We start from the raw sequence: 22,500 nt of genomic DNA on the forward strand, positions 1-22,500 counted from the left end.
GATGCCATTAACAGTCTGGCGATAAAAGCTTTCTGGCTAAGAAAGAGAGCTTACCGAAGAACCGTTGATGATTACATCGTTGCTCACATAGATGACACGACTGGTATCCGTAAAGCGGTCCATGATATAGAATGTTCGTGGAGTAGGTTTTGGAGGTTTTGGCCAAGGATGGTTACTGTCGATGGTGGTGATGGACAGCGGAGTAGACGTCTGAGGGGCGGACGATGACCATCGCTACGCACAGTCAGATAAACCCAAGCAGAAGTTGGGATGAGAATATACCTTGACAGAGAACCGACCTTGAGAGGCCGGGGAGATCTCGATCACCTCTCTAGCAGTAAGGGCTTGTTCTACAGTCTCGTCAGTCGATCATTCTCACTTTTTCAATAAGGTCCGCGTACGAAGTGTACGATAACCGTCCACTGCACGCGTGTACAGCGCCAAGGACATATTGTACACAGTATAGCTACCACTGGAGTCAGCCAATGTCCATCTTGCCTGATGGAAGAAAAACGCACTAGGAGCAACAACACTCAACGTAGTATCCGTCCCGATGCAGGACCCGGAAGTAGGCCACACACGCCGTCCGTTCCTCGGTCAGCGCTTGACTAAACAGGTACCATCAGTAATCCATCCCGCTTCCCTCACAGAACATCCGCCCAAAACATTCCTTTGGATGGCAATGACCGGGAAAATGACGTACTAGTGGATCTGTCGCAAGAACGGAACTTCATCCGGATGAAAGATGAGATACACGGACTTGCCAATCAAATCAGATGAGGTGTATCCAAGAATATCTTGCATCGACTCTGATACATAATTGAGCTTCGCCTGAGATAGACAACAAGTCAGTAAGAATAAAATTTGGGCATGATCACTTGAACTGGAGGATGAACTTACTTCTTGGTCTGCATTACACACCACTAAAGCCGAAAGCCCCAATTCCTCCTGCGAGGGTTTCAAAGCTGCCGAATTTGTTCGTGGTCCACGGCTGGACGACGCGGAAGAGCTGGATTGAGGTGGAGGCGATCCTGAAGACAATCTTCGTTTGCCAAGAGTTTGAGTAGGCATCCTGCAGAGGTAAGAAGTTGCCGAGAAGCGTGAAATTATAGGTATGGGGGGGCTGAGCAGAGTGATTTTGTAAGAAAGGCTTTATCCTTTCTAATCTTTTCGCTGCCCAGTCGGTAAGAAAGTGCCGGGGTTCGTGACCGCTTGGGATTGCCAGAACGAAGACAACTGAGCCAATGTAGCCACAATCGCACTTGCTGTCCCTGATAGGTGAACGGAGGACTGTGAATTTGAAGATGTATAGAGATGGCACTGAATAGAAGGCAAGAATGCGTATCGTGGGTGTGTTATCAATATTCGTGCGCTGCGTGGCAGAGACGACCTTCTGGACTCCTGATGCGGCGGGCAGATTTGTAGCTGAATAAGGAGGATTTTCAGGAGTAGTGCGGATAAATAGATTCCACTATAATATGTCAAAGAAGGAGTTGGCCAGCCGGAATCAGGGAACTGACGTATGGTGGAGAGTGACAAAGTACGTTTGCAGTAGTAGATACAGATGTTTCAAGATGCATGATTCGATCTCTTCTTAGCTAAGATTTCTCGGAGCAAGATCAACTGTTCATCATAATAATCGTTTTTGTGTTCAGTCTCGCGTCTTCCAAGGGGGGCCGCGCAGCTGACGAGGCTGATGACTAAACGAACTGCAAAGCCGTCGTATAATTAATAGAGATCTAGGGAATCATTTGCACCAGCTCAACCTAGGAACGGGCAGGCGGCGCTAATTTTTGTATTTGGGAACCGTAATGGGCGAAGTTCAATCACAAGCCACATATACAGCAGCATTTGAAGGTACTTGTAGGTGTAATTAATTAAAGGCTCTATCCAGATTAGAAACCGATTTCGGCGCCCTTATCTTACAGGAAGCGCTATACGTATCATGGCTTAATTCATGTAGAGATCTCGTTGTCTTTCAGATTTCAGATTAAGTGCAATTACTGTGACACATACGTGGTTCGTTAGCTTGAGAAACTACTGGACACATAGACACTACACATCGCAGCAGGGAAGGCAGAAAACCAAATAAATAAGCAGCGAAACTGCCAGCGAAACTGCATGAAAGAATCAATTGCTTGATTTGTTGACCGTCTTGCACCTTCAGACTCACGGGCAGTGCGCATTCGGCACTGAACCACAGCACTGCAAAGTAAGATGATGTTCATGTCAACTGTCAACTTAGTCCAAGTTGACCCCTTTGCCTGCTGATTCCGATGATGTGTCGTCGGCTATTACTAAACATTCCCTACATGCCCCATCCACACTATACGAGCAGGAAGAAAACAGCGTGCACAATAAACGGAATTCTTTTTATACGTCAGTTACATAAAAAAATCGACGGAGCAGGAACCCCGGACGCTTGCAATTTGGATCTTGATTCGGTGTTTGCACTCGTTGCATCCATCATACCATCATACACAAACTCTCTAATAAGTCTCATCGTGCCAAGTCCTCTTTTTACTATATAACTAAAAATAACTAAATATCATATGGAGCTTGCCGAAGTTTAATACGGCACGTTCAAGCATATAGTACCCTTTCAAAGTTCAATTAAATAAGTGTGTTCCGTCGGTTCTACCCTCTGTTATTTCACTCCTATTATACATGTGCCTCATGTCACTAGCCATTAGTTACGAGACTTATTCCGCGATTAGCAACGCCGATGGACGAGGGGAATCAGATGTCAGAAAAGGTTGCAAACGACAAAAGCTCTAGTGTTATCGAGAGATAGAACCATTGTGTTTGAGCGAGATCGATCGGTTACATTTGGCGCCCGCTGTAAGTCGGGCCATAAGAGCCGAGGAGCGATCGGAGCTTGCCCTGTCATAGGCATCAGCAATATGTAGCATAGGAAACGATACCTCTCTCCCCACTCTCACCATCGCATTACCCTTCTTTTTCACTCTGTTTTTTCTGCCTTGCTGAGACGACCACTCCCAAGAATATAAAGGGTGCATAGAGTACAGGGTGCACCCTATGCAAGCGGGGTTCATCGCCATTCGCCATCTTTTCTGACGTACAGGATTACAGCAGATGGTCAAGATAATTGAAAGCGAGGTCATCACAAAACTAGACTCGAAAGTAAAGACTCACTAATAGCCATGAGTCATGAGCCGTGAAGTATTCGATGATGATCAGGCAAGATCTTTCACAGCCAATTTTTAAGAAGCTTTATACCCCGGAAGCCTTACAAAATATCGCATGGTGTTGACGACTATGGGTGTCGAAGACATATACGACTCCACTGACAGAACAGCAGTTAAAAACGGACATGTGCTTGTATAATAAAAAGTGATGATGATCACCTTTTGGTTAGTTTACGTAATTGTATGTTTATGACATCATGCATCCAACGAGCTGTTCGATTTGCCAGCGATGTCGGACAAACGACGACAAACGACGATGGATGAGGGACTTGTTAGAAATGCAATAAAAAACAAAGTCAGACAGGCCCACGGACTCAGCAAAGTGGCACTTATTTGACCAACATTTGCTTGAAGATTCAGCAGCTATTCCAAGAAAAGACAGTCAAGATGCCCTCTGAACTTTTGCATCTGCCGCCTTTATACGCTATTGTGGGCCTTTATCGATTGGCAACCGATCCTTCTATTAGGACTCCGGTATTGGACAAAGTTAAGCATGCTGCCGTACGAGGGGTTGTAGTGGGAAGTGTTTATACCGTTTTGAGTTGGAAAGCTATGGACTGGTTTATACGGAAATTCCTCATTAGTGGAGGATGGTGGAAGAAAGGAGAGGAAGTGTTGAAAGATAGCGTTGACGGTTCGGTCCAAGTGGGACTTGGCAAGTTCTCACTAAACCTAAATGCTGTTCTTTGTGAGTTCTCAGAATCTACGGTGGGCGATGATTGGGCGATGATATGATGCTAATAAAAATACCAGACACCCATCTTCTCATTCTTTTGCCTCAACTCAGCTCAATCCTACGTTTCTTCATCTACAAAAACCTTAAGATTGCTCGTTCACGAGCTTATGCTTTGACTGTTTCTTCAAGGGGCAAACCTGCAGAATTCTGGTCTCAAGTGAGGATACCTCTTTCTCCTATAACTTAACACTGACTTAAAATCCACGTAGGGATATATTGAAGAATGGGCTCAGCCACCCCGAGTTCAAACTGGAGAGCTCGACAAAAACGGTCGAAGAGTGCGAAAAAATGCAAATTGGATCAGCTGGATTTTGTGGTGGCCTACTCAATTGGTAATGCGTAAATGTAAGCATTTCACGTGCTCGATCACTTTCATTTGTTAAAGTGATGCCGTAGACTTGCTCATTCCTTTATCACCTTCGCTCCCTCTCCTCTCACCTGTCGTTACCTCTGTCCTCAAGTCATTAACAACTGCCGAGTATCTTCACAGACCCTATTTTGATATGAAAGGTATGTCCAATGACGAGATATGGAGATGGGTGGAGGAACGTAAGTGGGCATACAGGGCATTTGGGTTTGCAACTTCCCTTTTGGAGAGTGTGCCCGTCATCGGTTTGTTTTTTTCCATCTCCAACAGGATTGGGGCTGCCATGTGGTGCGTTCTGCTGCTTCACATACAAAGACCGTAGTTGGGGTTAACAATGTTTACAGGGCTTTCGACCTCGAGAAGCGTCAGCATTTGTTCGCAAACAACATTGTTCAACCTCTTCAACCCGAACAGGTAGGCTTCTACGGCATGGGTCGAGTAGACGACCTCGGCGTTGATATCCAGAAAGCGGAGGACGAGCTTGAGAAAAAGTGGAGTCAGAAGCAACGCGCTGAAGATGAGTCTGAAAAGCTGGGAAGTATTAGGGGGTCTTCACTGGAGCCTGCTGTTGCTGGTAGCAAGAGCGATATCTTTGAGCTTCATGGAGGGGACGACGGCTCGAAGCAAGGACAAGGAAACTCTTTTGTAACATAACGTAGGTAATACCATACCCATAACTGTATAACGGAAAATACGATGCAATAGTGCGTAGAAAGTTTTTCTTTGGTTGTGTACTGACTTTACTTCCCGTACAGCAGCTACGTTGGATAACGAATGCCACAGATTATAATGCTAGTCCGCTGGACTTATTACAATCTTTGCCAACGAAAACTCGGTTCGGGGCGCGCTTGCTTACGGACTGGCATAAGGTTTCCCTTGAACCCTTTAGAATCATGTCCGTTACTCCCATTTCCCTCTCCCCCTTCTCTATTACCACTGGCCCCACTCGGCTTTTTGGATACATTCCCTTGTAAAATACCCCCTGGTCCAGAATGCATCTTCTTCCGAATAGGCATAAGGTTACCCTTGAACCCTTTTGAGTCGTATCTATTCCTCCCATTCCCCCCTTCTCCCCCCTCATTGCCTTCCGGCGCAATTTCATTAGCCCCACTCTCTTTTTCTGCTTTGAGAACTCTGTCTCCACATGATGACGTGGATGTCAGTTTAGGCGAGCTGGGCATTACGGATGGAGTTGCAGTTTCTGACTCCTGTTGATTAGGTGTTGAAGCTACGCTGCTAGCTGAGGAAGTGGTAGATGGAGCTTCAGGCGAACTATTTATCATTAATGGGGGGCTCGTGAGGATACTGAACGGTGTACTTTACCTTTGTGAGTTTTCGTCCGAGTTGCCGTTAGCGGAAGATGGCAATGAAGTGCTGGAGGCCGATGAGGGGGTGGTCGAGGATGGTTCTGAGCTTTTAGAAGTTGGATTGTTCTCTTTTTCTGTTTGCTTCTCTTTCTGTTCTTCAGCATTTTTCTTTTCTTTCTTGCTCCTGGAATCCGGCTTAAATTTGCCTTTATTCAGTTTATCTTTCTTGTCTTTTGATGATGTCTTGGATTCTTCCCGTTCATCATCTTTGGAGTTATCTTGTTTTCTCATTTCTGCGGCCTTTTCAGTTGGTTAATCGTCTCCTAACCCCTGCTCGACTGATCTGAACTTACTTTTTCTCCTTTCACTGCTACTTTCCTTGGCAGGCTTTGGTTCTCCAACAGTAGCACCGCGCTTGGGTTTAGCTTCCCTCTTCTCTTTGGAGTTACTACTGATGACAGGTGCCAAACCAATATCTTCAGGAGATATTCCCCTTTCTTTCAGTTTGGTGGTAAGCTAATAGCCCTTTACATCAGTTTTTGACTGAAATCTGTGACAACCAAAGCTACCTACAAAGCCGCCTTTATCGTCCCTCCCAAGCCAAATCCCTAACAAGGTCGTCGTCTTCATACATACCACAAGGGTGAAGAGATCAGGGTGCATGAATAAGAAGGCGACGAACTCAATCATGGTACCGAAGATGAAGAGGGGCCAGTATTGCTCAAGGTGTTGAGCATGTGTCTCGGAAAGTGTCGGGTGAACTGTGAGGAGCTAAGCACTACTGAGAATAAAAAGCATGGAAGCATACTGACAGTGATATTGCAAAGGAATTGCGAGATCGAAGATGAAGCCGAGTACCAGAGATATCTCAACTTGCCCCATCCTCAAGATCGTCCAAGCGATCACAAACAAGATCGAAGCAAATACAAACTCCCATATTCCTGTGAGGTCAGTCAGATGGAGTATGACGGATGCGAGCCATCCAGCGGACGTGTGTAGCTTTATAACAGAAGAATATATCTGTCAATGCCAGATGCTTAACGAAGTTCCTTGTAATACTTACGCAATAGAATCGGAAGTGAATAGATTTCCTGGCAATGTCATACCCCCTGCCTCCGATACTATCTAGGTAGTCAAAAGCCGACATTTAAGCTAATGCTATATAGTGTCATGTAGGGGAGCATCATACGCCATAAGCCAAGTGCAAAATGGCATGCTTTGACATTAGAAGGGATAGTAGATTTGACTCACCTCAATGGAAATCACTGTTAGGGGGAAGGTAGCTGGATCGCCAGCCAAAACTACAAGTAGGCCTGTTCACACGCATACATCAATACCGACAAGGTGGTGAGTCATTATGTAAGACGATGCATCCTTTGTGTTAATTTAGATGACTTGAATTTGACAAAGGAGACATCACTTGATGGTGCGGACACTGGCTAGGAGTATGAGTATTGGTGGAATCGTCACCTCTCATCAAAGGGAAGAAGCAGCACGCACAGAATGGGGATTTTTCCCTTCTCAATCGTTACTACCTACCATCCTTTCATTGCGACCTATATGCCTCATTTAAGCGACCATGATACATGACATGGCAGTAAAAACGTAAAAACATGCAGGACCAACATTTGATCAATTTGCTCTTCGTGACAGGCGAATAAGTGTTACGGCTTATGACTGATTTATTTATTTATTTATTTATTTATTTATTTATTTATTTATTTATTTATTTATTTATTTATTTATTTATTTATTTATTTATTTATTTATTTATTTATTTATTTATTTATTTATTTATTTATTTATTTATTTATTTATTTATTTATTTATTTATTTATTTATTTATTTATTTATTTATTTATTTATTTATTTATTTATTTATTTATTTATTTATTTATTTATTTATTTATTTATTTATTTATTTATTTATTTATTTATTTATTTATTTATTTATTTATATTATATTATATTATATAATATTGAATCCTTTTAGGTAGTTTCTCTTTTACTAAGAAATCTCTCAATGCAAGTCCGGGAGATTACGCCCTCTAGGATCAACAATATCAGCACACCCAGTCAAGAGAACCCCTAAACCTAACCACCACCCAGACCAGGCCTAGTTTCCCTTTGCCCTCCTTGTATTCCTTCCCGCTCCTCCCTCGACTACCCGACCTGCGATCCCTAGACGTGGGTTGGTCCGTTGACAATAAGTTAAGTGAATAGAGAAAATCGTGTTGAAAATCGAAAATGCTATTTATGGGTTGTTATAGGTTGAAAAATGCCCACCCTGTGTAAAGTGACCTCACACTGTCCAAATAGATGCCCTTGCTTAAGGAAAACATCGATCTTCTCAGACATCAGACTTCAGCCAAGGTTCAGCAGATGCTAGATAGTTTACCAACTTCATTCTGTTTTACTAGTACTCTGTTAGCTGTGCTAAGGAGTCCCACCCATGTAATGGTGTCACTATTCTCGTAGAGCCCAGAAAACACCTGACGCTACTTTACTTTCGTGTCCTCGATCGTTTATTTACAGCTGTACTTGGAGCACTAAATCCGGTCGTAGTGATTGTTGAATTAGACAGTTTGATGAGACTAAGCTGCTTGGGGCAATGCATTTTTATACTCTAAAGGCTACGCCTTTTATATTTTTCCAGCTCTATGAGGAGCTGGCTAAGCTTTCCCATACTTTTTCTTTATCTTCCGTCCATCCGTACTTTTCTCTTCCCTAATGCCTCCTCGCACGGTCCTTCTGTTTCCTCTCGCCTTCTTCCTTCTCCTCCCTCTCTCCTCTGCACCCCAAAACTACTTCTCCGTCTTCCTCCTCTCTCTCTTCCCCCTACCCTCGTTCATCCGTACCCTTACAACCCACCCGCACAGTACCAAGGACAAGTACTGCTATTAACTTGTGTCTGTACATAGCCCTCACCTTCCCGAAAACAAACCTCTTGGTGTAATGTCCGCAAGGGAAGAAGGAAGGCGACTACTGCGGAACTTGAGGGGTAATCATCGTTGAAATAATTGCAGGCAACATCGTGCAACGGACAATATCGGTGCAATCTCGAATGAAATAAAAGGCCAGAAACATCGGCAGGAAGCTGGGTTCTTGATATCCGAACAAGGGGCCGAACGCCGAAAGGCTCAACAAGCCACCCGAAACATCCGAAACACCGATGATTTTTCAAATTGACACGCTTCTGTTCTTCGTTCTTCCACCTTTTCAATGTCCTTTAGCTTCTAAAAGGAAGAGCTCGGCTGGCCTTAAAATATTTGCTCGAGTTCTTGTTCTACTGCAACACCTTCGCAGCTCATATGCCATCACTCTATGGAACGGCGGCATGTGAATTGTACTAGTACTGTACAAGACCAAGGGTTAGCCTGGAGCGTGAGATGATGGGGCAGCAACAATAATAATCCGCCGGCGATCCGGCGATCCGGCGGCGGCTGTGGGCTGTGGCTTCCTTTGCAGGAACGCGAATGGAACGAAAGATTGCGTGCACGGTTCTCGGTGGTCCGCCTATTTCGGCATTGGGCACGTCCTTGGTTGCTACTAATTATTCATTATTCCGTCCATTCGAAAAAAAGAAATCGACGCCTGAAGCTTTTTTAGTGCAGCAGAAAGCCCATCATCTTTCGCTCGGACATTTGTATGGCGTCTAGGCAGCCTCTTCCCTATGCGTGCAGTTTGTCGTACTAGTACCTGACAGCTGCGCATGGACAAGCCCAATTTGGAGTCGTAGTATGTAGTAGATACGAGCTCCATGGCGACGCAGCAGTACACAGTACCGATGACCCTTTAGTGTTGTTGATGAGAATAACAACGCTTCAACGTTCAATTGGCGCTATGCCATCTTGAGTGATTCATAGTACTCATAGCCCATTAGTGAGCACATGCACTGTGACAACTTCCAAGCAGAAGCAAGCTCTAATTTCTAATTTCTCAGACCATCATGCTGTTCTCTGTTCGACTTCTTACTTGTGTTTACTTCGTTGACTGATGTCAGATAGAGGGCTTGGGCAGCGGCCGCTCTGTCCTGCTAAAAGATATGCAGTCCAGACAGGGTTAAAAACCTGTGACATGAATAGAGACTCTACGTAGTGAAAAGCATTATAGCAGAACGTATAGCATGGGTCGCATTGCGCATTGTGCATCAATCAACGCAGAATCAACAACATGCTTTCATACTATATGTTGCATCGACAGGACTCAAAAAATTCCTGACTGCTGCATGATGAGTATTAAGATGTATAGTCTGTGCCAATTATACAATTCACCCCATACATATATTATTAACCCCCCTGTATCAGTTACCAGCTTCCATGATGCACAGAGATCAAGGGTTAGTTACTGGTTACGTTCTAATCAATTTTTTTTTTTTGCTTCAGTTCGAAGTAGCGTTCTTCGCCGTCTTCTCCGCCTTCTATCATCACTCATTCTTCATTTCCTTTCTTTTTCAGGACTCTAAAGTATAAAGTTACATCTCCCTGAACTTCGTTTTTCAATCAATCTGTGAAATGTGAATGATGCCGACACATATGTAGGTAGGTCAATCAGAATTACGCACTCGGCTCGCATGCGGTATATACGCTCGCTACGACGTGATGAATATTCTTTGTCATTTTAGTCTACGAATTATGTATTAGACGACTTGATGTTTAAAATTTAACCCGCCATTGTACTGTCTATGATCACGTCTATGAAGCTCACACTCCACTCTTCTGCACTCTGCATAATTAACGAGTTGCTAGTAGGTTACTGATGGCTGCTGGGCGACTAAGGAAGGAGGAGAGATAAAGGTCAATATTCAGCATCTAGTTTCAGTATTCTGAGGGTGGGAACTTTGTATATGACATAGGTACCTTAATTAGTACTTTAGTACAGGTACTGGAGCTCGAGGTACCACCCAAAAAGGCCGAAGTCAACATTCCGCAGCACGTGGGCCCCCCCAGGTAGCCAACAACCAGAAGATAGCAGCTAGTACGAACACGCAGCTCAACGGCGATTGAAGGAAGTGCCATGTTCCTAGCGAGCTGCCAATCTTTCGGACTTCGAGCCGTTCAAACGAGTGAGTGCCTGTCTATTTTCCATCTTAGGCGCTCAGCTTACCATTGCTTTTCTCCTTTAGTCAGCTTCTGCTGTCTGCCCTACCATTCTGTCTTGTCATGCGACATGCATGCCGAGTATTCAAGAGAGTAGATAAGACTTTTGAGCATGGACATTGGTACTTGCTGGATGTAAGACGGGCTACTACCCACAAAACACAAAACAAATCACTACCCGTACTTACTGTACGATCGATCATGTTCACGCGCCACCTGGGAGGCAATCGATTGACATGATAAATTAGGCGCCACGCGACGCGTTCTAATCAATCATATCCAGGGTTCCTATCAGGGTCTCAAGCTCTTCAGTTCCAGAATTTAAGCATGCCCTTGATTCTCTTATTTTTGCTTTTTGCTTTATCTTTGATTCAATTATCCAACATTAATAGTGGAAATGAACATAAAAGAAGCTCCGTCGATTACTCATCAGTCATGATTATCAACGAACTCCACGTCCAGGCTCCAGAGAAATGCTCCGTAGCCCATAGGCCATATTACGATACTGCAGCCTATTACAGTAGACAGTCGGAAGATGCACATCCCGTCGGAAATGCGGAAATGAATGAAAAGCACAGAAGGCACATATCGAACAGGAGACAGGCACATTCGAAGAACAAGGAAGGCGTGGAACGTGGGAATATTGTGGAAGTCATGTGTCATGGTGCCTTGACGATCCGACGGTAATTATTGACAAATACGAGCAATAGATAACAGAAAAGAGAGCAGTGCTTAAATAGTCCCCAGCAGTGCAGGAGAAACATGGAAAGAAAAAGCGGAGAATGGAGAAAAATGCAATAAATGATAGCGCCACGGAACCGCCGGCCGCCAACCGTTATTACTTGACCGCGCAGGGATCATTTCATCCGGAAGGAGGACGTATTTTAAGATTACGGATCGGCTAACTCGGATGGGTCGATCATTTCTGTTCACGTCCGGGGTTAATTGTCAAAAGGATTGTCATTTGTCGTTGTTTCGGGCTACTTATTCTCAAACACTGCCCTGCTCTAGGCACCTCGCGCTATCGCCCAATACTTATGCCGTGTCATGCTTTGTTCTTCCGCATACATAGCACATCCCCAAGTCTGAATTTTCTTAATTCTGAATAATTTCCAGCATTCATCATGGAATATAGGGAAAGCCGAATGAGACTTCAAAAGTCATAAAAGCCTTTCAGACCCTTAAATTCCTTGGGTCTTAAGACTCAAGTCTCAATCCGCCGGTTCCTGGACGTGTCACGTTTGAATTGGCAAGTTGTTAGGCATTTTGCGCGAGGACAGCAATTGAACCGGACGGAGATCATCATTGACCTTTTCAGCAAGAGGCAGAGAACAGTTAGAGGTCATAGAAGATGCCTCTCTCGTACGCAATCAATCCCAGAGTTGTGGTATCCACTAAAGACAATGATCGTTTGACCGAAATCTGAAACTTGTACGAATCTCCAACGACTGTCTCTTTGACTTTCCCTTTCTATCAGCTCGAAAGCGCACGGTCTATACAGTGGTATCGACACCCTCGCACGGAATACGCATCACTCTCATCATTCAGCGCATTTTATCGAATATCGCTTCTGTGTCAGTCTGGTGTAGCAGCTTACGGTCTGTTTCCTCTGTTCGGTCCAGCGTTAGCAGACAGTCAACACTTTCTTGCTATTGAATGTCAGGATAGCCCTGGTCCAGCACAATAGTAGCGTCCACTTAGTTGTACCTCGCATTAACTGTTCTGGAGCACCTAGAGAACGTGAGTCTGGTTCTGCTACTTTCTCCTCAATCTCCTTTGGGATTATCAAATTGAAGACAGAGGAATCATCTGGTTTCCGAAGCGCCATGATTTGGAGGACACTCTGTGTTCGAATGGTTACCCGAAACTCAAGCCGTTATGGCTCGCAGTCACGTTTTCGATGTTATTGTGCGCACCTGGTTAACGCTTGGTCCCGCGATTGTCTGAAGCATGATGAGCCTGTCCTGTGTCAGCCTAATGACGTGCACCGAGGACTGTATCTTGCATACTACAAGAAACAAAGATTCCAAAGAACAAAAGGAAACGAGTGATGGGACGTTGTTGGACGATGTCTGTTTCGGGTGTCCGTGTGTGATGCTGATGGCACTTATGTTGTTCGACTTTTCCCTTATTGTTCTCAAAACACTGACTTCTCGATCCTATAGCCTACCTCATATTTCACAGACATCTACAGACAGACCTTCTGTACCAGGTTATAGCATTCTTCACTTACAACATTTTCGCCCAAATTTGCTCCAAGTGTACTGTTTATCGACCAGCCGACTTTCAGGTGTTTCTTCCCCGACATTTGTTGCCGACAGCGTCAAACAGTGACGAAAAACTGTACTCCTTATCCTCACTGCTTGTTTATGGCTCAGCTGTACTCTTCGGTGAATATACTCATATATAGCACCATCAATCATTTGTAAGTATATCCATCCCAGGTGCTGTAATAACAAGCGTTAAGTTAATGTTAAATGATTCCCAGAAATCTGCCTTGTACACGTACCTAAAAGGTTCATCCCATAGCTATCGCCCGGCGGTGCCAGTGGCACGTCAACTTCATCTTATAACGGTTTGATTGCAGCCAGAATCTCACTTCCTCTTTTGAGGCTAGCATATCATTATCTTCACAGTTAGTACTTCTTCTTTGACTTTACCCACTATACCGTCGACACCCAGTTCCTTTTTCCGCTCTAATCCTTCAGTGGAAATCATTAGACCTAACCCGACGAAGGATAATTTTGACATTATTTCGTTCCTACAGTCTTGTGCCGATTTGATGTCTCACCCCTTTACGCCCTCTTCCATTCCGTTCGTTCCGATCCCGATTTCTTCCTCTGGACATACCCCGCCCTACACTTCAGACGAAGACGAGTTTCATAAGAAGTGTGATCCTCGAAACCGGTCTGTTCCCACGGCGCGCAACGTCCTCCAGCACATCATGGCGACCAATCAGACGTTCTCTGCCTACCAGGACGTCATGTCCCCAAAGCATATTCAGCCTACGATCCCCATAACCGTACCTTTGATGTCTTCCCAATCCAATTTACCACCTACAACAAACTTCTCCTTCTCTCCTCCTGGCGTTTGCGCATCATTACGGCCTTCGGCTCGGTCGAAAAAAGATCACGCTCCCGAATCTCCCACTCAGCCTTCCTCTTTTGCCTCTTCATCAGAATGGCAAAACACAGACAACGAAAGCCGATTTAGTATGGATACCGAGGTTGAGCCCAGCTCTGTGGCTGATAGTGGCCTTTTGTCATCATCAAGTCTTCTTTCCTCTTCACAAAACAAGAACAAAAGCCAAGTTATTGTTCCTCGACCCCCTAATGCGTGGATTTTGTATCGATCAGATATGCTCAAGAAAATAAGTGAGGGAGAAAAGGTTCCTGGGATTGACAAGGCCCGAGAAGAGCTAGGCCTATCTCCTTTGCATGTCGATGGGTCATGTGATGAAGGCTCGGGGAATAAGTCAATGCCTCCTCCACCTGTGAAGAAGGTAAAAATCAGGAAAGGAGGCAAAATGCCCACTGAGGACTTCATCGCCCTCGGACCCGGTAAGGGAGGAAAGGGCCTTCCTCAGTCGGATATTAGCAAGGTCATTAGCCATCTATGGAAGAATGAAGTTCCAGAAATCAGAGTGGTGTACGAAAACAAGGCGAATGCGAGGAAGCTCGAGGTAGGTTACAAAACCACGGAAGAGTCGTCATCTCCCTGTACCTTAAACCTTATCTCCCTATAACTAACAAATTAATGCAGCATCGAAAGCTGTATCCCGATTACAAGTTCCAACCTAAGAGGAAGGCAGAAAAGCTCAAACAGCGCGTAGAGAGGGAGAGAGAAAAGCAGGAAGCGAGACGTTTGAGGGAAGAGGAAAAGCGGGCTGGCAGTGCGTACTATTTCCCATCTTCGTTCGATACAAACTAATTTTACATGGCAGAGGCTAAACGACGATCTCGAAACAGAGAAAAACGTTCACCTATCTCTATTTACGGTACTACACCGGCTCGACACGAGACACCATATTTGGGCAGGACTTTGACTTATGATTCTGAAAGCAGTGGCATTTATCCTTCAAGTTTTGAGAGTAAGTTAAGTTCTTTCCCTGGATGATGCTTCCGCAATCATTGACTTGTCTATCCAGCTTCCAATATGTCAGACTTACCAGCTACTGCGGCTCAAGCCGCCTTCAGGAGACCATTTCCTTTACCCAACTACGCGGTGCCAGCTCTTCCTGCAGCTGGAGAACCCTCCTCGTCTACCCCTGGTCAGGCCGTTGCCCATGACTACATCTGGAGACATACACGCCACACTGGTCCACTGATGATGAATGATCTGGACCTCCTTGTCCCTCCAAGGACTGAGCAATACTCATCCGACTCTTTCTCTGCACCTTCTGAACCCCTTACTGCCCCTGCTTCACCTGGGCAGCCCCTCTCCCTCGACTCCGCTAATTACGATGCTCCTTTGCCAGCTACTGCCAGTTCATCCCCTGAGGGGTCTGTCTCTGATGAGGATTTCCAAAGAGCCCTGCTTTCTATCACCTCGGCAGCTCATGATATCTCGCACAGACCTATTGCGGTACTTGACATTGACGACATCCCTGTTCTTGGTGATGAACGGTTCGACATTCATGAAGATCCTGCTGCCTTAGCTCAAGCTTGGTGGGATTTGGACCAAGATGTTTCCGAGAATGATACAGCGAGTCAGCCTAGCAAGTGCGGCCTTATTGCAGACGATCAAACTCTGAATGCTACTGCCCTGGAGGCTGAATCTTTTCTAGGTAATTTCATGCCATACATATAAGGAAGCAGAATGATGACTGACATAAAGTGTATTGCGGCAGGTTCATCCTCAAACCTCATCTCGGTCGCTATTGGCGAACCTTTCCATCAGCATGGAGCCTTAGATGCCACAGATCACGAAGCTGAAGCTTCTCAGTTACCGTCAATGATCGAAGGGGTTACTTACCAAAGCCTCGAGACAATATACCAGCAACCCGTCTACTATACGCCTGTCTTCGATTCCAACTCCTTTTTCCTGGGTATGACTCCTGTTTTTGAACCTGCTCTCTTTGAGCAGGCCCCATCACCTTTCGATCAAGGTCCTTTTCTCTCAACGGTCCAGCCTCTCTCTCCGACCGAGACTTATTCTGCTGAACCTACTCCTCGAGAGTCTACTTTCCTCCAAGCAGGCCAAGACTCCAACTGCATTTCTTCTTCGTCCAGCCGTGAGGGTACCGGCAGAACTGTCTCTTCTACCAACATCGCTCCTCGCTACATCTCCTCATCAGCCTATCCACCCACCCCATCGTCAATGGATACCACTGGTCTCCCTTCAGTAACTGGTATCGTAGACCGAAACACATCTTTCTCTGCTCTGACGGCCGTCTTGGCTGGTCAAGGTATGAGTATGATGGGCGAAGACATGTTGGCATGGGACGAGGACGAGTCTGCTGCTGAGTACGCTGCTGCGAATGCCAGCGTCATCGTGGATGAAAATAGAAAGCAGAGAGAAAACGCTTTAGTGGTCAGTCTTGAGCCTGTTGGCGGGGCCAACTCTCCAACAAATCCTTCGGGCTTAGACCCTGAGTGATATACCCTAGTCTCGACGGATTGTGTTAGTTTCTTCGATCTCTGTGTAATTTTAAACGATTGTATTAACACTTCGAATCTTTTACTTCATCTTTATTCTCTTAGCATCTCATCCCTCTAAATCTCAGAGTCTATCTTGCGGTTTGTTATATAATCTTCATTACTACCTAGCTTACCATATATCTTGTTCATCGTATATCATTATCAGGTTTACTGCTTTTTCCTCGTCCTTCCCCTTTCCTTTTTCCTGTTTTTGATTTTTTGGGTTTGCCAGCTTGTCTCGGCAATAGTTGTTTATAGATAAATATATTTGTATTGTAAAAAGTCGTAAGGTGAAAATCGTGATGCAGAAATATACTTTTAATTTTGAATTGAAGGTGAAGAATTTGCGGTATGTGGATTTAGATGATAGAACAGGGTGTCCACTCATTTTGAACGACGACTGATATAGATGCATAAACATACGAGTTTTTCCCAAGATGAGATGATAGGTCCAAAAACAAGAATAATGAATCAAATAAAGCCTTGATGCTGAAAGATAATGGGTCGACAACTGGCAGTGACGGACGGCAGGCAGTCTTCTGCTTGCTGCTAGTATCCACTATCCGTTTCCGGTCGAATTGTCAAACTCGAAGGGTCAAAATAACATATTTTGATTGAGAAAGAAGGTTCATCTTATCTTCTTATCATATCGGTAACAAGCGACCGAAAGTCAAGAAGCGAGACGACCAACCAATGAAAAGTTGCAAGGACGAAACACGAATTCCGGCCTGTAAACGGTAAGTCGTCCAAAGCTTCCTTGGCAGGATCTAAATTTATCAAATGCATTACGTAAATTACGAATTCGGCCCGAAAGTGTTTCTTAATTTAGCACGGATTTATATGAGATGTAATTCTAGAAATGAATGCAATCTCGTTCTCTCAGATCCTGCCCATTTCACCCAAGCCTTGAGCTCTGGGAAGGAGGTGGGGCGGATTGGAAAGTGAAAATGTCCGCTGCCCATATGCCATATGCTCTTTGGATTCGAAAATGATATGTACGAATACTAGGCCTATAGTGAAAGGTCATAGGCTGGTATCGATGCGTCCTCTCGTAAGTTGTTTATTTCCAACGTTTTACAGCAATTTTACAGTATTTTTCGACCAGTGCTTTCATGTAGTGGAAGGTCATACGATGATTATGTGGCTGGTATCGATGTGTCCTCTCGTAACTTGTCGTTTGCTTCCAAGTTTTACAGCAATTTTGCAGTATTTTTCGACCAGTGTTTACATAGCCGCCTCTGCGATTTGGGAAATCCGACGAAAGCCGCCGGACGAAATGCGGAGCCCTATGGGGAATGCAGAAGATTCGAATTTCGAAGAATAAGATTTGGCTGGGTCCTTAGTTCTTGCTCTCTGGACACCCTATATGCATGGCGACGACTGCATGTACGATCTGGAAGATTGTTCTGGGATTCGAAAATGGGCTAATGATAAAGGACAGAGGGACGACTAACTACTAGTGGCTGAGGGCAGCAGGAGCTAAGGGTATGCGTGGGGGGCGTGGAGAAATACGAAAAGCCTACCCCGCTTTATCGAATTTCGGGTTGATGTCCGCAATTTGGTGGCTAGTGATTGGCCCGCGAAAGCCTCGAGGAACGAGGAGTAAAGAGTTATTGTTATGTTCTGCAACGAACAGCGGTCTTTGCATTTTCGGCAGGGAAAGCGGCATCGACGAATGGACAGAAAAGGTTTGCCAAGTTTCCGACACGGACACAATTTAGATTTGATATCGATATTATACGTGCCCCCTGCTGACCGGCTCATATGTGTAACGCCAGATAGCGCTCCAAGCATATAAAGGCTTATGAACCTCATGAAGTCAAGCCGCTCCCCTTCTCAAACCATTTTTTGGAATTCACCATATTCCAAAATATCATTAGGGCTCACACCTCAACTCAAAGCCACCGCCCTTTAAATTTTCCGTCTAATCCATTTTGCCCAGTTGCCGCCCCAGTAATATGGTTCGACACGCAACTTTTAACACAGATCCAGTAGAGATTGAAAAACCGATCGAGGTGCAGACCGAGGATGTCGATGCTGAGAAGCAGTCTCCCTTGCATCCCATCGGCACGCGTACGACTGAAGGCGGTGACACCGAGAAGGGAAGTACAAGATATGCCGAGAGTGAATCTGGCTTGCTCTACAAGAAGGAACACAAGAAAGCGGAGAGGAAGTTACTGATGAAGTTGGGTAAGCGTTTCCTGCTCTTCTGGATTGAAATGAGAGGCTCATATTACTTGCTGCGCAGACGTTGCCATTTTGCCTTTTGCGGTTTTGTTGTACCTGAGCGCCTACCTTGACAGAGGAAACTTGTGAGCTGTTACACTGAAGTGGGCATGTTGCAGAGCTAACTTTGGCGGAAAGAGCAAACGCGAGATTGCAAGGTCTGCAGGAGGAACTCTTGGATGGTGAAGACAGAAACTACTCGATTGCTCTCTGCTGTTTCTTCGTGACTGTACGTTCTCGGTTCATTTCTCGATGCGTATTTATGCTGATACCGTTCCTGCAGTACATTGTGTTCTCAGTGCGTAAACTTATGACAGTGCTGCTCGCGTCTCTCTTCTAACGTCCTTCAAAAGGTCCCCGGTACTCTCCTGGCCAAGCAATTCCTTCCTTCTAGATCTATCGCCTGCGGTGCTATGATTTGATCCATCGCCGCAACCTGCCAAGCAGCTGCTTTCAACAAGGCCGGACTCTACGTTTGTCGTCTTTTTGTCGGTGTCGGTGAATCCATGTTCGGTCAAGCGATGGCTCTTCACTTCTCCTTCTGGTACACCAAGTCAGATCTCGCCAAGCGCGTTGGTCTCTTCATCTCGGCTGGTGCGGTCTCTGGTGCTTTCGGCGGTTTGATCTCGTTTGGGGTGTCTAGTATCAAGAACAGTCCTATCGAGCAATGGAGGATCTTGTTCTTGATTGAGGGTTGCCCTTCCATTCTTCTTGCTATTTGTGTCTTCTTCTTCATGCCCAGCAAGCCCGAGAAGAGCAAATATCTCAACGAAGAACAGAGAACTCTTTGCTTGACTAGGTTGAACCAGGAGAACAACGTTGAGTCGGAATTGGGTGTCGATTGGGGGGGTGTCAAGAGGTGTCTCACCGACTGGAAGACCTATGTGATCAGCATTACGTAAGTGAAACCTTTTGCGATATATTATAGTACATGACTAACCTCGTTTTAGTTATTCTTGTATGAACCTCACTCTTGGATCTGTCAGCGGTTTCTTGCCTACTATCATCAAGGGCTTTGGTAACTTTCCATCTTCGTCGCTACAGCTTATAAATACTCACATCTTTTCTCTAGGCTACTCCAACGCTCGTGCCCAATTATTTACCGTTCCTCCCTATGCCGTCGCTCTCGTCTTCATGCTCATCCTCACCTCCTTTTCCGATTGGCGTCAAACCCGTGGTCTCCCCGCCGCCTCCGTTTTCTGTCTCGGTATCATCGGCTGGGCCATTCTCCTCGCTGTCCCTGCTGATGAACACTATTCTGCTCGATACTTTGCGTGTATCTGTGTTGTCACCGCGGGTTACACCAATATCCCGTTGATAATGAGTTGGCAGAGTGGTTGTACCGCGAACCAGAGTCAAAGGGCGACAAGTTTGGGTATGCTTAACACTTTGGGACAGTGCTTGTCTTTGGCTGCTGCGTTCTTGTAAGTCGCAATCCTCATATATGCTATCAGGGTATTTACTAATAGTCCTGGCAGGTTCCCTTCTGCGGAAGGTCCTCAATATACCAAAGGCGCCTCTATTAACTTGGCCTTCCAAGGTCTCGGACTTATCCTTACATTGTTCATGACCTCGTACTACCGATGGGAGAACCGACGACGAGACATGAGGGAAGGTGGAAAACCTGCCGTCGGTGCTCATATCGACGTCAAGCAAGGTTACGATAAGGCTGTCGGTAAGTGATTTTCTGCGTCGAGCCTAATATATTGGCGAGTTCTGAGGTTGACGTTTTGATGATAGGGTTCCGATACGTCCCATGATCTCTTTTATTCTTCAGATCGTTGGATGTGGCGTATGGCTGTATTTCTATAGTGTTCATTTGTGAAGAGTACTTACAAAAAGTTGAAAGAGTTAAAAGAAGTTTACACGGGCAGAAAATCAAGAGTCCCAGAACATGTGTTAGCATCCGGCGCGGAAACGGCAACGCCGGTACGTCGGACAAAGCTGAACATTCCCAATGCCATTTGCATAAGAGTTCAGAATGTATATGTATATGATGCACGCATTTACATGAACTAGCTGTTGTTTTCTTGTCTGCTATCCTGTTGTCTTCTTGTCTGCTATTCTATGGCTAAAAATGGCTAGAATATGACAATGAGCAGAGCCATCTGCGAAGAAAGACATCCCGCAAGATCAAACGCCCTTCGGCCAACATGCGGCTTCTTATTTCTCCAGTATTAATGATGTCTTATAATTTGTTCATGTGGTCTTCAAGCACCGTCGCAATAACAAGATACAAGTAAGTTGCAGTATATGCATATACTCAGCATGCCGTGCTTGGTAATGGAATTAAGTCTGGAATAATAAATATACTCTCACGCACAGCGCTTAGTATGAAGTCGTATTTATTAACCCTAGCAAAGCCCGACCTTGGAAACGCCTTTCTTCTCCTCCTCACCTCCAGACCCTCTCCGGATGTGTCTAATCGAGCCAAGACCACACAAGGTCTTGATTATAACTCTGACCATCGATAGTAGCGGAAAAGAGACCGATATCGTAGTCGTTGTTTGAGAGAGCACCGAAGGCGCCACGAGAGAGATCGAGGTGTCGGAGTTCACAGCCAGGGCAGCGGTCTGCAACAGTAGCAGTGATTGAAGTCCCCTCCCCTGTTTTCCGCCCTTCAGCATTTGTGTATCAAATATGTTCAGAAAAGAGGAACTTACAAGTTAAGTTCACTTGATGACCACAGATAGGGTTGTTATTGGGGTTCAGGCCGTTGTACCCAGGCCAGTTATCAAACAGCTCAGCGGAGACAGCGACAATAAAAGCCGAATCAGCGTTGACGGTACCGCAAGCTCCTGCAGTATTATACTGATAGTACCAGGTACCTTGGCCGTAGAAAGGACCGTCTCCGTCAGGATCGGCGGAGACAGCAGAAGAGGTGGCGGGGGCAGCGGAGGTGATGGTGGCAGAGGAAGTGACGGAAGATGTCGAGAGAGAAGTAAACGTGGGAGTGGAAGAGGTAGATGTAGAAGCGAATGAGGCAGTTGAGGGTGTGGAGGACGATGAAGAAGAGACCAAAGTAGAGGTGGAAGAATGAAAGGTGGTAGATGGAACTGCGGAGGAGTGAAAAGTGCTGCGGATAGCAGTCGAGGTCGAGCTGGAGGCAGCTCGAGAAGACGACCTTACGCTTGATGTCGAGACAGATAAAGCAGTGGTGCTGGAGCTCGAGGTAGACTGGAAAGCTTGTCTGGTGCTCACGGCAGCGGTCGATGTAGCGCCCATGGTCTTCGTCTTCGTTTGTTTGCCTTTATCGGCACTCGAAGAGAAAGAGGAAGAAGAGGATGCGGTGAAGGAAGAAGTTAAAAGGGCGGAGGCACTGGCAGACATTGACACTTCTGCGCTAGAAACGGCAGAAGAAGCGTCGGCTGGAAGGGATGGGGTGACCGAAGCGCTTTCAGATGCCACAGATGTACTTGAAAGGGCATAGACCGACGAGACATGAGACTCCGAGGCAGAAGTCACAGCAGAGCTAGACCCTGAACTGGTTGAAGGGCTTATGAAAGAGGCTGAAACGCTATTGCTAGCAATTTGGGAAGTAGAGTCGGTAACGGACGCTGTAGCCGAGACAGTCACATAGGACGAGCCGGAGGATTGGGCAGCACTGAGAGACTCGGTGGCACTGATAGTGGCAGCAGAGTTAGAACCCGAAGCACTAGTTGGCGACGAGCCAGGGTTGACAGTGACCACAGAAGTCACAAATGCAGTTGTGATCGATGCAATGCAAGTACCAGTCGCCCTTTTAACCATCTTGGTTATCACACCTCTCTTCACAGAATCTATCTTTGAACGATCTTGTTTCTTGAAGAATTCTGGGTTTGTCCGTTGAATTTCCGTTCTAGAGCTGAGGCCACGCTTGGCAGGCAAGTTGTAGCCACTGTGTTTGCTGAGAGGGAAGAATGGATTGTACGCATGGG

At 45.6% G+C, this 22,500-nt stretch overlaps 6 protein-coding genes and 3 non-coding genes; 4 read left to right on the forward strand and 5 right to left on the reverse strand.

Moving 5' to 3' along the window:
• CNAG_06200 overlaps nt 1–1,571 on the reverse strand; it is a 2,458-nt gene extending 887 nt beyond the window's left edge. Inside the window, exons 1-7 of one of the 2 annotated variants that reach the window (XM_012197808.1) lie at nt 1,521–1,571; nt 901–1,471; nt 704–831; nt 519–608; nt 402–466; nt 283–350; nt 55–234 (exon numbers count right to left, since the gene is read on the reverse strand). In XM_012197808.1, the coding sequence (XP_012053198.1) occupies nt 55–234; nt 283–350; nt 402–466; nt 519–608; nt 704–831; nt 901–1,071 (702 nt within the window). In that variant the 5' untranslated portion in view covers nt 1,072–1,471; nt 1,521–1,571. Of the gene's footprint in view, nt 1–54; nt 235–282; nt 351–401; nt 467–518; nt 609–703; nt 832–900 lie in introns of both variants that reach the window. The other variant, XM_012197807.1, reaches the window with a different exon arrangement.
• A 1,169-nt stretch (nt 1,572–2,740) lies between these two features.
• Nucleotides 2,741–3,332, reverse strand: CNAG_13080. XR_001046360.1 has 3 exons: nt 3,157–3,332; nt 2,943–3,074; nt 2,741–2,883 (listed from the first exon to the last, which is right to left on the reverse strand). It is a non-coding gene; the product is annotated as a hypothetical RNA (non-coding RNA).
• Nucleotides 3,333–3,472: 140 nt separating this feature from the next.
• Nucleotides 3,473–5,330, forward strand: CNAG_06201 (hypothetical protein). XM_012197809.1 has 6 exons: nt 3,473–3,897; nt 3,963–4,102; nt 4,155–4,290; nt 4,342–4,600; nt 4,657–5,016; nt 5,068–5,330. Exons 1-5 carry the CDS (start codon nt 3,597–3,599, stop codon nt 4,964–4,966), a joined length of 1,146 nt encoding a protein of 381 aa, XP_012053199.1. The 5' UTR covers nt 3,473–3,596; the 3' UTR covers nt 4,967–5,016; nt 5,068–5,330.
• Nucleotides 4,946–7,261, reverse strand: CNAG_06202 (hypothetical protein). Its single transcript, XM_012197656.1, has 8 exons — nt 7,120–7,261; nt 6,871–7,054; nt 6,683–6,777; nt 6,432–6,618; nt 6,193–6,380; nt 5,973–6,135; nt 5,636–5,912; nt 4,946–5,584 (listed from the first exon to the last, which is right to left on the reverse strand). The coding sequence occupies exons 3-8, from the start codon at nt 6,764–6,766 to the stop codon at nt 5,122–5,124; spliced, it is 1,362 nt and encodes a 453-aa protein (XP_012053046.1). The 5' UTR covers nt 6,767–6,777; nt 6,871–7,054; nt 7,120–7,261; the 3' UTR covers nt 4,946–5,121.
• A 1,596-nt stretch (nt 7,262–8,857) lies between these two features.
• Nucleotides 8,858–9,945, forward strand: CNAG_13081. The gene is made up of 2 exons (XR_001046361.1): nt 8,858–9,501; nt 9,563–9,945. It is a non-coding gene; the product is annotated as a hypothetical RNA (non-coding RNA).
• Nucleotides 9,946–12,011: 2,066 nt separating this feature from the next.
• CNAG_06203 lies at nt 12,012–16,667 on the forward strand. Of its 2 annotated transcripts, XM_012197810.1 has the most exons (8): nt 12,012–12,458; nt 12,884–13,143; nt 13,207–13,353; nt 13,486–14,400; nt 14,481–14,610; nt 14,662–14,808; nt 14,866–15,504; nt 15,568–16,667. In XM_012197810.1, the coding sequence occupies exons 4-8, from the start codon at nt 13,501–13,503 to the stop codon at nt 16,314–16,316; spliced, it is 2,565 nt and encodes an 854-aa protein (XP_012053200.1). In that variant the 5' UTR covers nt 12,012–12,458; nt 12,884–13,143; nt 13,207–13,353; nt 13,486–13,500; the 3' UTR covers nt 16,317–16,667. The 2 variants fall into 2 exon arrangements, with proteins under 2 accessions (XP_012053200.1, XP_012053047.1); XM_012197657.1 differs by having other exon boundaries at nt 13,207–14,400.
• Nucleotides 16,668–17,708: 1,041 nt separating this feature from the next.
• Nucleotides 17,709–19,405, reverse strand: CNAG_13082. The gene is made up of 2 exons (XR_001046362.1): nt 18,595–19,405; nt 17,709–18,534 (listed from the first exon to the last, which is right to left on the reverse strand). It is a non-coding gene; the product is annotated as a hypothetical RNA (non-coding RNA).
• On the forward strand, nt 18,202–20,343 carry CNAG_06204 (high-affinity nicotinic acid transporter; the record flags this gene model as incomplete). Its single annotated transcript, XM_012197811.1, has 10 exons — nt 18,202–18,547; nt 18,606–18,669; nt 18,722–18,812; nt 18,867–18,881; nt 18,937–18,991; nt 19,028–19,481; nt 19,534–19,601; nt 19,656–20,007; nt 20,062–20,258; nt 20,324–20,343. Exons 1-10 carry the CDS (start codon nt 18,316–18,318, stop codon nt 20,341–20,343), a joined length of 1,548 nt encoding a protein of 515 aa, XP_012053201.1. The 5' UTR covers nt 18,202–18,315.
• Nucleotides 20,344–20,752: 409 nt separating this feature from the next.
• CNAG_06205 (hypothetical protein) overlaps nt 20,753–22,500 on the reverse strand; it is a 2,265-nt gene continuing 517 nt past the window's right edge. Inside the window, exons 1-2 of the mRNA XM_012197812.1 lie at nt 21,247–22,500; nt 20,753–21,189 (exon numbers count right to left, since the gene is read on the reverse strand). The exon at nt 21,247–22,500 is cut by the window's right edge and continues 517 nt beyond it. Coding sequence (XP_012053202.1) covers nt 21,005–21,189; nt 21,247–22,500 — 1,439 coding nt within the window. The 3' untranslated portion in view covers nt 20,753–21,004.

This window comes from Cryptococcus neoformans, chromosome 12 (genome assembly GCF_000149245.1).
Source record: "Cryptococcus neoformans var. grubii H99 chromosome 12, complete sequence".
Taxonomy (NCBI): Eukaryota; Fungi; Basidiomycota; class Tremellomycetes; order Tremellales; family Cryptococcaceae; genus Cryptococcus; species Cryptococcus neoformans.